This window comes from Bicyclus anynana, chromosome 19 (genome assembly GCF_947172395.1).
Source record: "Bicyclus anynana chromosome 19, ilBicAnyn1.1, whole genome shotgun sequence".
Classification (NCBI taxonomy): Eukaryota; Metazoa; Arthropoda; class Insecta; order Lepidoptera; family Nymphalidae; genus Bicyclus; species Bicyclus anynana.
In genome coordinates, this window is record NC_069101.1 from 12,444,999 (window position 1) to 12,459,012 (window position 14,014).

Consider the following 14,014-nt stretch of genomic DNA (forward strand, 5'->3'; position numbering starts at 1 on the left):
GCATGCCCCGGACCGTAATCGAACCTGCGTCCTCCGAATCGTAGAGGTCATCTTACGACTACTAAATGTCATAATGTAATGTAAAAATGTAACCAATTTTATAATCAACCACATCAGTAATACGCGTCAGCCACAATTGGTGGCATGTATCGTGACTCATTCGATTAGTCAAAAAAAACCGTATTACGGTCGCGAGATGTAATTAAACGAGACAATTAAATGTTTCAGTCACACAGTTGTGCGTGTAACTAACCCGACAGCGTTTCGCGGCAACCCTTGAACTAGGGTTGACACCTCTTAAAATATTTTTTAACGTTTGCAAGCATTGACCTTGTAACCAAATGTTTGTAAACCATAGTTTAAGTTGCTAGCTAACCCAATGAACGTTGTTCTGCGATTTTAAACTGAAATTGAGATTAAAAATTAGGGGTGAGGAGGGTGAAAATATACTTAACGAATTATTATAACATATAACAAATATATACAGATTAAAGATGACACAGAATTAGTCTTTACAAGCAGCGTGGTGAAACCCATAAAAATCAAACGTCACGGATCTCCTTGACATACGCGTGTATAAACTTTTTACTGGTGGCAAATGCTGGTGGCACTGCACTGGGATATAAATTAAGATTAATTAACTTACGCTGAGGAAAATAAAAAAAAAATACGGTTTATATTTGGACAGTTTACCTGTGACCTCACAGAGGCACTTTGATCCGTAGTTACCTACCTCCCTAAGATAGCAATATGTACTGACAAACTTTTAGCTTTTGTTAAATGTGGAAGGTCACTCAAAGCCATTCATTTTCATAGCCTCAACCCTGCGTAGAAGACTTCCAATACCTCGCCTACGGTACACAATAAATGGTTTAACTTTTTTTTCCTTTCGAAATTGCTAGTGTGCGCATTCTAAAGCGATCCAACAATCTCGCTATCACTTCTTTCACTCGCTACTTAAAGTAATTGCTATAATCACAGAACATAAAGCACTAAGCTACGTTAAACGGAATACTGTATTTACAAGTAAATTTTCCGATATGCTATTTTTTGTGTGTTTAGCGTCACCCCTAGCGCCCGCATGCCGCACTAATTGCCCACATTAATATGACAAATAGATTTACATCGGCCCGTTTCACCCGCGCGACAATCAACCCGTTCGCGCGCGCGTTGCGGTTGGTGCATTTGTACTGAAACTTTATCGCGTAGTAGCAGATTTTTTAAACAATATATAGGTATGCTTATTTATATAGGCTGAAGAGTTTGTTTATTTGATTGAACATGCTTATTTCAGTAACTACTGGTTCGAATTGAAAAAAGGGACGCTTGAAAGAAGCGATAACTTTAACCTGCTACCGTATATGTGAGGCCAGAGTGGCACCGTAACGCCTTACGTTACGAAGCGGTTTACCCTACTATAAGAATTTATCACTTCAAAATCCCTTATGTATTAGTTAATATTAATCACAACATAACATTTACTACGGAAAGCTACATTACGACGCATGACATACATTACAAATCCACGATATTTTTGAGTGTTATGGAGCATATTTTAACCCCGTATTCTCACGAGAAATTGAACTACGCGGGTGCAACCGCAGGGCGTCGGCTAGTTTAGTAAGGAGTCAAGCACTACGGCGAAATGGGTGTAACATACCGTTTGCCATTTTAAACATGAGTTTGACAATATAAAACACGAGTAGGTATATTATTGGCATCTAATCACATGTCGTTAACAGGAGAACAGTTGGGTCGATTTCGGTTCACTAAGTTAGTTACAGCGAACGCGCTCGCTAACACCACCGTACGACTTAATTCTGTATCTGCTGCTCTAACATCGTTTGTAATTGGCGAACTCAAAGCTCGATATTTACGTAATTAGATAATATTACCTGCTGCCTCATCATCATCACCCTATCAACCGATGGACGTCCACTGCAGGACATAGGTCTTTTGTAGGAACTTCCAAACATCACGATCCTGAACCACCTGCATCCAGCGAATCCCTGCGACTCGCTTGATGTCGTCAGTCCACCAACCACTGGTCGACCAACACTACGTTTTTTAGTGCGGGGTCGCCATTCCAGCACCTAGGGAACCCAACGACTATCGGATCTTCGATCTATGTAGCCTGCCCATTGCTAATTCAGCTTCGCAACTGGTTGAGCTATGTCAGTGACTTTGGTTCTTCTGCGGATCTCCTTATTTCTGATTCGATCATGCAGTGATACAGCGAGCATAGCTCGCTCCATCGTCCTGTGTGACCTGCTGCCTTGTAGATACAAAATAATTTCAAGTGTTTGAATACTTCTAATGCGAGCAGACCTTCAGTTTAGAAAAAAAAAAGAGTAAATCTTTCATCCAAATAAAATATCTTCTACTCTACACTACTAGGTATATAGATATTTTGATTGTTATTTTTGTCTTTTAATTGTATGCAAAGTTGTACTGTGGCTAGTTCCCTCGACTGGTGACAGAAGGACTGACTTATTTTTTGCGCAAAGGATCAGCCTGGCTGTCCAGCGCGCCACCATTCCACGTTAGCATGATTTGTATAGTTAATAGGATAAATTAGCTTATGTTCCATATTGTATTGAAATAAATGAACTTTGATGATCAAAAAGAGCAAAGTACAATAGGGATGATGGCAATTTTTTAAATTGTATATAAATGGGCATTCAAACAAAATTAAAAATATCCTCATTATTTGTGCGTTTACGTGTATGTTTTCATGTAACGAAAATTATCACAGTGAATATAAATGTGATAATTTTCTCCAATGGAAGGAAGCTAAAAATGTATGAATTTTCGATTTTTGAATCTTATTATCTTAATTATTTTAGTAAAATCGAGACAATCTTAATTTTTTAAGTATTAATTAGTTACTACCTTACCTTGTTTACCCGAATCATAATTCGTATGAACACGAACATAATAAAACGTGAATTTGGGTGTGATACTAGTCTATAAGTAATTAGTCTGAGCTACATCCCTTTTACAATTACTATCTATTCTTAATCTATGGTCCCAAAACTGGTATGATACGGTTTACGGATACAGAGATTTAGCTCAGTGACGTATGCAGCTAAACAAAGATGGCGCCGCCTCCGGCCGCCGCGTGCTAATGCTGCCCCGAGCCCGGCTTATGACGCGTTAGCGCCGCACCGTGTGAAATACGGACTGTTTGCAAATTGTACGTTATATTTGTGTTAGATGTTATATATTCAAATTCAAATTAAATCAAATTCATCATTAGCCATTTTTATTTCTTGCAAATTGTACGTTATATTTGTGTTAGATGTTATATGTTCAAATTCAAATTAAATCAAATTCATCATTAGCCATTTTTATTTTTTGCAAATTGTCCGTTATATTTGTGTTAGATGTTATATGTTCAAATTCAAATTAAATCAAATTCATCATTAGCCATTTTTATTTCTTGCAAATTGTACGTTATATTTGTGTTAGATGTTATATGTTCAAATTCAAATTAAATCAAATTCATCATTAGCCATTTTTATTTCTTGCAAATTGTACGTTATATTTGTGTTAGATGTTATTTGTTCAAATTCAAATTAAATCAAATTCATCATTAGCCATTTTTATTTCTTGCAAATTGTACGTTATATTTGTGTTAGATGTTATATGTTCAAATTCAAATTAAATCAAATTCATCACTAGCCATTTTTATTTTTTGAAAATTGTACGTTATATTTGTGTTAGATGTTATATGTTCAAATTCAAATTAAATCAAATTTATCATTAGCCATTTTTATTTTTTGCAAATTGTACGTTATATTTGTGTTAGATGTTATATGTTCAAATTCAAATTAAATCAAATTCATCATTAGCCGATTTTAATGGAATATTAAGCCAGATTTACGTCAACAGGAGGTTGGACTTATACTAGCGATAGCGTAATTGCTACAATTTTGCTTTTTTTTTAAGATTCTGTGATGGCCTGACCTTGGAAATTTAATGGGTTTCAAATAGCGCGCGATTTTTTTTTAATCTTTACAAGTTATCCCTTGACTACAATCTCACCTGATGGTAAGTGATGATGCAATCTAGGATGGAAGCAGGATAACTTGTTAGGAGTAATAGGAAAAACCACATCCCTTTCGGTTTACTAACAAGACCCTTCGGTTTTAAGACATACCGGAACGCTAAATCGCTTGGCGGTACGTCTTTGTCAGTAGGGTGGTAACTAGCCACGGCCGAAGCCTCCCACCAGCCGAAACTATACAGTATAATATGAAAACCACGTGAAAATTCGTTCAGTAGTCCTGATCGCGAAATTTCGAGTTTGTCACGAACAAACATACAGAAACATGGAGAGACCCGGCAGATACCATTGTTATACAATATGTATAGATATAGAAGCAGCTTTAAGTTGCCTACACTGCTGAGTTACAAAAAGCTTACAAAAAGTAGTCACAATCAAGTCAATCAAGGGAATTATAAAACAGTTTTGACAATAACCCGCGCCGCTTGTTAAGAGATAATTAATTAATCAAGCATATCACAACTTGAACTCCTAAAGTTATTAAGTGGAACGAACTTAACCCTAAATTATTGGCAAGTAAGCCCTCTCGATTCGATTTAAGTGAATCTTTGGGAGTTTAACAAACTTGTACTGTCATGGCGTAGTTTGAGCGCATTTACATAACGCGATTCTAGTTTTGTATTGAAGAAAACAATAATAGTTATATAAGGCTTTTTAGGTTAGATTGTCGATGAAAGTCATGTTTGTGAAACTGTTTGTTGACTTTAGTGATTCGACAGTAGTTCATCTAGAGTATTCTCATTCTAACAAAAAATAACGGAACCCTTATAATATCACTCGCGCACATTTACTTCAGTTAAACGACACAATTAATAAGTAACTTAATAATAAATTGACTTTTGTCAATTTACTATCAATGTCTTGATGACACCGCGACAAACATAACTAAACAATATAACAACAGTTAACAATTTTTAGGCCTTTCAGCGCCAAGTCTCTTATCAATTCTAAAACTAAAATTTTACATTTTTACAAGACCATACTAACGATGTGATCAAGATCTGTCATTCCCATAATTTTTTCTAGTTTTCGAAGCGGAAGTAAAGAATCACTTTACATCCATACTAACATTATAAATTTATCTCTTTGTCTTTTATCTTTTCACAGCTAAACCGCAGAACCGGTTTAGATAAACTATGATTAACGATGTCTTGGAGCAGAAAAAATGCTCCTTTTTATCAAACCAAGGTTCCTACGGGATTTATGAAAAACAGAAATTATAAAAGATCCTAAAAAATATGCATTTCTTTACAAGTGTACCAGACATTAGTTGAATTAACATCAAAGTTGTGAATCGGATGTGATATCGTATCGGATACAGTAAAAAGCTTCTACAATTTATATTAAATTTGTACCAACACTGAATTATGTACAATTAACTTATAACTTCATCGAATTCAAAAAGTTTTGTACATAACTGATAAGACAGATGCCTATAAATTGACTTTTGATTCGACTTAATCAATTAGCAAAATAGAAGCTTTAAGTACTTACCGGTAGAAGCTAAGAAATGGTGGAATTCAAATTTCGAATCCACATTTCTTTCTGACTGTCGCACGTAAAAAAAAGTATAAATTAATTTGTAGTTATACGGATATTATAAGTAAATAATGGATATTTTTCTGATTCCACGATAACGAAGAATAGTAGAATCGAGATTAATTTGAAGTGTCGTAAATTTTCTTATTTTATATCCAAAAGTACAGGATTTTCCTGCGAAAAACTTATTTAGTTCAATCATACTATGTACCTACTACTACTTTAGAGCCGTGATAGCCCAGTGGATATGACCTCTGCCTCCGATTCGGTTCGGATCCGGTCCGGGACATGCACCTCCAACTTTTCAGTTGTGTGCATTTTAAGAAATTAAATATCAATTATGTCTCAATCGGTGAAGGAAAACATCGTGAGGAAACCTGCTTAACAGAGAATTATCTTATTTCTCTGCGTGTGTGAAGTCTGCCAATCCGTATTGGGCCAGCGTGGCCCAATATATTGGCCTAACCCCTCTCATTCTGAGAGGAGACTCGAGCTCAGCAGTGAGCCGAATATGGGTTGATGACGATGACTACTACTTTCCCGGTCAGTTCCAAATAAAGTAACAAAACGTAACAAATAAATGAACAATAACAAAGATTGATATTAATTAATGTAGATACTAAAACCAGCTATCAAAAAATACAAAGATATTACGTCATCACCGAACAAATTCCTTCATATATCCAAACAAATTGATAGACAGTGATTGAAAGCTATTAATTTCAAATTCGGGTCACTCTATGATGTAGACGAGGATACCATAGAGTAGAGTATCAACGGCCACGCCAGAGGTCGCCCCAATTTATTTTATGATCACCAATATTCCTCGTTTTTTAATGGAGACGTAGATAAGTTTGATTATGATGAGTTCAGTCCTCAATTTGACTTTTATGATGTGACGTCATGGTTCAGATTATGTATACAAATTAATAACAAGAAATGTACTACATGTGAAAATAAATGCGAAAGGTCATTCATCACGAAATGTCAAAAACCACATCACTTACAAAGATAAAATTTGGCAGGGAGGTAGCTTATAGTTAGTAGACGTCCGCTAAGAACGGATTTTGCAAGAGGGCCGGATTAAGGAGGTCTAAGAGAGGACGAAGTCGCGTTCGTCCGCTAGTATGTTAAAGGCACAATTATTGTAGAATGTAAACTATAGTGAGTGTTCCATGTTATTCATATTAATTGTAAAACATGGCTAAAATTCACATGATTCAAGTGATACGCGGAAATATGAAGTGGGGTTATTTGTGATCGTCTGGTTTTAATGAAACATGGCAAAATATTGCTCCAAATTAGGCCTAATCTATCTGTGAAAGTGCCACATCAATCCGTTTTTTAACCGACTTCAAAAAAGGAGGAGGTTTCTCAATTCGACCGTATAAATTTTAATATTTCCCAACATTAGCGTTTAACTGACTCAGAGCATAAACAATGGTGTTTATGCAGTCCACCTATAAAATGTTTGAGGTACTTACCTATCCCAAATATCATCCAACTTTAAAATTATTTAGATTAATGCTAGCTATCTCAATTTCTATAGTTTAGTCATTACAATTGATTAAAATCCATGCAACATAAACAACTTAAAAATTGTTTCTATTGTCTGTGGTCATAAAAACACAGATTAAAACCTATCAAGACAAATTCCATAAATTAAACGCGAAAAATGTATCCACTGCCGCCATTACTCCAACCCGCTCATTTACGAGCATCAGCGCAACATAATTACTGTTCATTAGACTAACGCTCGCAGTAGCCTTAATGAAGTAATTGCTGTACCACCCATCCATTCTCAAACCCACCAACCGAAAATACCTCTTATTATTCTATACACTAAGTCATGAATTCCTCTACAATGTTGTGATAAAAGGACTAGCGTTAAGTACACAATTAGTTCAAGCTATTTTATCCCTAATAACTATTTGCTTTAAGTGTTACATTTGTGTGCAGAGTATAATACATTGGGCGGGCTTTTCAGCCGTCGTCATAACTCGACCACCAGCTATGACGACACACGCTACGGAATTGAGTATGATTCATTTTGGTCCAGTAATTAAATTGGTAATTGTATCCCGCGTTTGAATTTTTAAGACATTCGAGATATAAGATTGTCAGCTAACTGTTGACTTCATCTTCACCCACTATTAATAATGAACATTCGCAAAGTATCGCCTGCCTATTGAAGACTTACGTAATTTACGAGTATAGGTATATGTCATCAAAAACAAAACTCAGTACCTCCTTCCATAAATAATTTTTTTTTTTGATCCTGTTATCGCCGTTTAGTGTTGGAAATAGTAGTCTGTGACGGATATGACGTCGCTTGATCTCGTGTTGACTTCAGTGTGCTCGTGGCGTTCGAGGCGTTCACATCTCTTGTTGTGTTACTTGGGATAGGTGGAGAGAGTGACTTGAGTGGAAAAACCCTACACACATCGTTCGCAAGTACGTGACTCCACTCAAAGTCATTCTCTGCCATTCTAGGGTCTTATTTTGGTTACAGTTTGATTTGTTAATTAAGTTGTCCTGACAAGTGTTGTGAATTCGACCTTTGTTCGACATTAGTTTTCTTATATTTGTAATCACTTTTGAGTCTTATAATAATCCATGTATCCAATACCAAGTCGGTTGCTTTAATCAATCCGTACTTAAGGGACCGTCTGTCTTAAGTTAAGTAATTAGCTAACCTAATAACATCTTATAGTACCCAAATCAACATTTAAAATCTTTTGTATTTCAAATAACATAGATTGACTTGGAATCTTTTTTGCTCGCCTTGGCGATGGCACTGCTCCTAGATATACTTTTTTAAAAGAATATTTTGCCATATGTTTTCAATATGCCTAGTATTCCCGTTTCCTTCAATAATTGCATAACCTAAAGTCAGCATCTGATCATAAGGTGGGATGACTATACGACGTATGTACCTACTAAAGTGTTTATCAGATATCATGGATACGGTGACATGGATAAGGTGATCACTTACCATCAGGTGAGATTGTAGTCAAGGGCTAACTTGTAAAGAATAAAAAAAAAAAACCCGTCGCCTGTATGATTTGAGCTTGAATCACGGCAAACTTTCAAAAGTGAGACGAACTGTCACCTATATAGCTAAATATATAGATAGTTAGTTATTAAATACATAATCAGATATAGTAAATGAACTACAAACTCACTGGTCGAAAGGTGAGAAGAGATGATGGGGAGGTCTTGGGTCAGGCGGCGCGTCCCGCGACCCTGTGCTGCCCACCGACGGCGCCGGTGAGACACAGTTGACGTCCGACCTGACAACACATTTTAGTAATGTCACAAAAGCTTTGACGTACCAAGAAGTCGAGTGAAGAAGCTTAATGTGGTCCGGCATTAGGAATACCCTCATCTGTTATTTATTAGTTATAAGCAATAATTAATGATAGATGATGATTACAGATTAGCCATGATAGCCCAGTAGATGACTTCTGCCTTCGATTCCGGAGGTCGTTGGTTAGAATCTGGTCCGGGGCATGCACCACCAACATTTCAGTTGCGTGCATATTAAGAAATTAAATATCACGTGTCTCAAACGGTGAGGGAAATTATCGTGAGGAAACCTGCATTCCAGAGAATTAAAAAAATGCCATGCCAAATAAGATATTTAAGTTACCTATATATAGGTATAGGTAGCCTAAATATCTTATTAGCTATTGAAGCTATGTACAAGATATCGAAATATAGGTAAGTATATGGTTTCACTATTCCTTTGACTGCTCATATCCCTTTTTTAAAAGCTTTTGGAACTACTAACAAGATAGATGATGTTTTTGATTACTGATAGACATGCCAAAAAAAAACTTCGATTCTTTTGAATTGCTATTATTTACTTCTCTTTTTCTTTTGGATCCTTTTCTATTAGCTACTGACCTCTCAAGCCTGGGAGATCTGGTAGGAGAATGGTGAGGGGAGCGGCGAGGAGAGCCCGGAGTGACGGGGGGTGAGGCGCGGGGGGATGCTCCAGCTGACATAGGGGACGCATCTCCAGAACCTCGCGACATCCCGCACTCTGATGAACCCTGGAAGGAAAAGTTGTTCAAAGTCAAACATAAGTTCTTCAAAGTAAAAAAGGGTAAGGGGTAGGGGTAGGGGTAGGTAAGAAGCGCACATAAGTCACAGCAAAGCTTGACCGGGTCCGTTAGAGTATAATAAAAAGTCATCTTACATACCTACTACTACTAATAAATTTACAAAAGTGAACTCAAAACAATATTTTAAAAAACTTCAACCTCTTTTCAGAAGGGGTAGATTTTCAAAATAATAGTAAAAGTATTTTTGTAGTAATACACATACCAATTTTTATAAAAGTAATTTAAAAATTACAGGACATTCCATACAAACTTTTTCAACCCCTGTTTCACCCCCTTATGATTTAATTTTCGCGACAAAAAGTATTCTATAACCTCCTATGGATTATGGTCTCAAATCGTGCCAAGTTTCATTTTAATTCATTCAGTAGTTTCAGCGTGATGCCTGGTCAACATTAAATACAGACAGACAAACAGACAAAAATTAAAAAAACGTATTTTTGGCTTCAGTATCGAATATACATAATATAATGCCCTCCAAATAAAACTTACAAAATATCTTCAAAGAACAGAATTTGATTTGTTACAGTTTTATAATAAGTACCTATAGATAGATATAGAATAGATAGAAAATATCTAGTTAAAAAAAGTATCACTGTATCTATACCGAAATGTTTAAAAATTATATAGCCTGTAAAATAGTCGATTGTTAACCGAGGGTGGAAAGAATCAATTCCAGAGGTATTTAGACGCACGAGCGTAGCGAGCGCTAAGTTTACACTGGCTGTTTAGAATCTCACATGGCCGTAACATTTTTTTTATAATTACTTTATTTTTTACATCTGAACAGACTGTATGGTCAACGATCTTTGCCTGTCCCCGAATTTAGTTGGGGACAAATTAAAAAAAAAATATAAAACTCTTCACACCTGATGACAGCAGTTCTAATTTTAAAGTTCATTCCAGCCCTTAGGTGGGAAGTAATTTGTATGAGTTATTCCCTCCCTATTAAGGGAAGCAGCACTACTTTCCGAGTATGAGAAATGAAAAATACTTTATCATCATGTACCTTATCATCAGAAGGGTCCCTCTTGGCCATTGCCTCTGCTCCTTCTCGTTTCCGTTGTTCCTCTTTCAGTCTCTCCGCTTTTCGCCATTTTGCTCTCCGATTTTGAAACCACACCTGACAAAGAAAATAATCATTAAGGTAATGTGACTTACCTTACGAATTACTTCGAGGTAAGGTATTAGTACTAGGTACTATAGTATGCGCATTATCATCTGAGTCGTCCGGTCATAAAAGTCAAAAAAGATAGGAATGTGCAGCGCGCCTACCTGCGCACCCTAATTATCGATAAACGGCTACCTGCGCACGTGCTAATGATGAGTCAATAATGATTTGGACGATTCTGATTGGTCGGTTTCTAATGTAATTGCATTGCGTATTTTTTTTGCTATAAATGTGTTTACTGCAATTAAATAAATACATTCATGTGTTACTCGTTGCGCACTATGGATACTAATATATAATAAATTTGGCAGAAGACGAAGATTCTGATGATGAAGACTCAGATGAAGATTAATTTTATTTAGTTAATAATTATATAATATGAAATATGTATTATATTAAATCAAATATTGTTAATTTTTTTAATTTTGTGAACAAGATACGATAATAAACTTTACTTATCGATAATATGTCTTTCATTGTTACACCCTTCACTAGACGGCTCCATAAGACCCATAAGTGCAAGCGAGATAGATATAGAGAAATGATTTATGGCCCTAAGACTCAGTTGTTAATGCTATTAGTATAGGTTCATTAATACAGAAATTAAAAAACTTTATAAATAATTTATAAAGAGTGATAGCCCAGTGGATATGACCTCTGCCTCTGATTCCGGAGGGTGTGGGTTCGAATCCGGTCCGGGGCATGCACCTCCAACTTTTCTGTTGTGTGCATTTTAAGAAATTAAATGAAGAAATTAAATGTCTCAATCGGTGAAGGAAAACATCGTGAGGAAACATGCGAACCAGAGGATTATCTTAATTCTCTGCGTGTGTGAAGTATGCCAATCCGCATTGGGCCAGCGTGGTGGACTATTGGCCTTACCCCTCTCATTCTGAGAGGAGACTTGAGCTCATCAGTGAGCCGTATATGGGTTGATGACGACGATAAATAATTTAAAGTTTATAGCCCCCGGTATGAAAAAAATATGGGCAGTAAAATAGTTCACCTCAAAATAAAGTATATTTATTCATTTAGTCAATAATTCACTCCTCGTTGTAACTTATAACGGTGTATTGTTATTAAATTAACAAATGCTACATTTCAAAGGAACCATAACCCGTAATCCTTAATACTAGAGCTGTCAACACGAGTCCCTAATAATACATCATTACAACCCTATTTCGTTAGTATTATAACCCAAAGATTACCCATCAACGAGACCATAAGGGAGTGAACCCTACACCAATGCACGTGAACTAAACATCCGTATAACTTACAAGCTACGATAGGTCTACATAAATTGGGTATAAAGTAATCAATGCCAGATTAAAAGACCTCAGTCGAGAAATGAATTGTTGGCTACGAACGGTCAAGTTATATTGGTAGCTGTGCTTGTTAGCCAGACGTGGAGCCGAGCCACATTTGCTGTGCAATTTTCGCAATTTGCTTTTAATAAGCCCTCTGGTAGCTGAGTGCTGCGAAATCTCATAGCGATGGTGTCGAAATTTTAGTAGATTCGACACGAGATATAAACTAAGTAATTTTAGTTCCTACCTACGCAGTGGATTAGGAAAATGTGGTGAAATGTTTATGTTATAGTTATGCTATTAGATTAAGTTGTTAGGAATGTTATCTCAACTCACTAATAAGTATGCAATTTAATATTGAGAATGTAATTATACGTGCGATACTTATTTTCTACTGTCTCATGGACCATGTAAATGGTTTTTCAAAATTTGGTACTTACAATATAATATCGTCTAATCAATTTATTTAATTTTGGTACAATTAACATTATTTTTTACCTTTTATTGTTTCATATCAATCTTCGGGACATTACTCTGCGATATATTTATTTTCCTTTTTTTATTCATTGACAAGTTTGCCCTTGACTGTGATGTCACTGGATGTTACGTCATGATGCATTCTAAGATGGTATCTGGTTACTGAAAGTGGTACAAGTTCATTCTTCCCGTATATCTGACAGTTTATACGCGGCATCATGCCGAAATTCTCAAAACAACGGTCATGTGTTGCCATTAATTGATGGTAAATGATGACTAGCTAATTCCTACAACCAGACCAGTACCAATAAATTTAGAAAATACAAAATCCCGAAAATTTTTACTAACTTAATAATAGAACCCAAGACCTAACTGTTGAAAACCATTGTTTGCACAAAAGTGATCGTCGTTTCTTGTATATTCTGGCTGGTAAGTTTTAGGAACTTCTACACATTTTATTTAATCTATGACGCTCCGAGACTCCGCCGTCCCTTAACAGCGGTAAGCTAATTTAGTTAAAATAATAATCCGCCCATAATCCGGGGCGCTCTAATAGTTTTTATCTCTTACGAGGGTGGAATTAATATTTCAACACTTCGGGACACCCTGTGTGCTAGCGGAGAGATCTTTATTGTTATTACTATTAGTGGATTGAGAAGAGCCTTGTGACGCTGAAAAGGCTTGTTTATAATATTCTTTATTTAAATTATTACACATGAGATATGTTATATACAAACGAACGTTTGCGACTATGTACGCGTAATATTTTTTTCACAAATTCCGTTTAGTACCGTAGGATTTTCTAGGATGACAAGCACATTATATTGCTCAAAAACCTTTATCGTCCAGTGGAAGTCCCATTCAAACACTGTCACACACACTAACACACAACTTCCTTGGAAACTAAGTATATTTAAAAAAAAATTACGAAATTAATTAATTCAGCTTAAAAATATTTCATACAAAATTGGTTGAAATTTTTAAAACAATTTTACAACTCAGTGAGGATATATACAATATAAACCAAAACCACGTAAATATTATATAAATTCTCTATTTTAAATCCGCAAATGTCGGAAATATAATGCATCATCCGTTGTTTTACTTCCAATCACAGCGTAAGTAGAAAAAATATCGCCTTCATAGGTAACTGATTTATCACGTAGGTATTTGACAAGGTTGTTACCTCTAAAAATACATGTCACAATATACGACCATGTCACTTTTAACTAACATCAGCCATGTTAGGAAGACACTCTCCACCCCTAGCTACTTCCACTTAAAGCATGTGAACGGTGGATCCTAATAAATTGTTATGGACCAA

General features: G+C 35.8%; 1 protein-coding gene across 1 annotated transcript in view; it reads right to left on the bottom strand.

The window, feature by feature from the left end:
- The window catches only part of LOC112044601 (dorsal root ganglia homeobox protein-like), a 108,642-nt gene that overhangs the window by 45,205 nt on the left and 49,423 nt on the right, over nucleotides 1–14,014 (bottom strand). The window contains exons 6-8 of the mRNA XM_052887605.1: nucleotides 10,745–10,858; nucleotides 9,518–9,666; nucleotides 8,794–8,901 (exon numbers count right to left, since the gene is read on the bottom strand). Of these exons, the coding sequence (XP_052743565.1) occupies nucleotides 8,794–8,901; nucleotides 9,518–9,666; nucleotides 10,745–10,858 (371 nt within the window). The remainder of the gene's footprint in view (nucleotides 1–8,793; nucleotides 8,902–9,517; nucleotides 9,667–10,744; nucleotides 10,859–14,014) is intronic.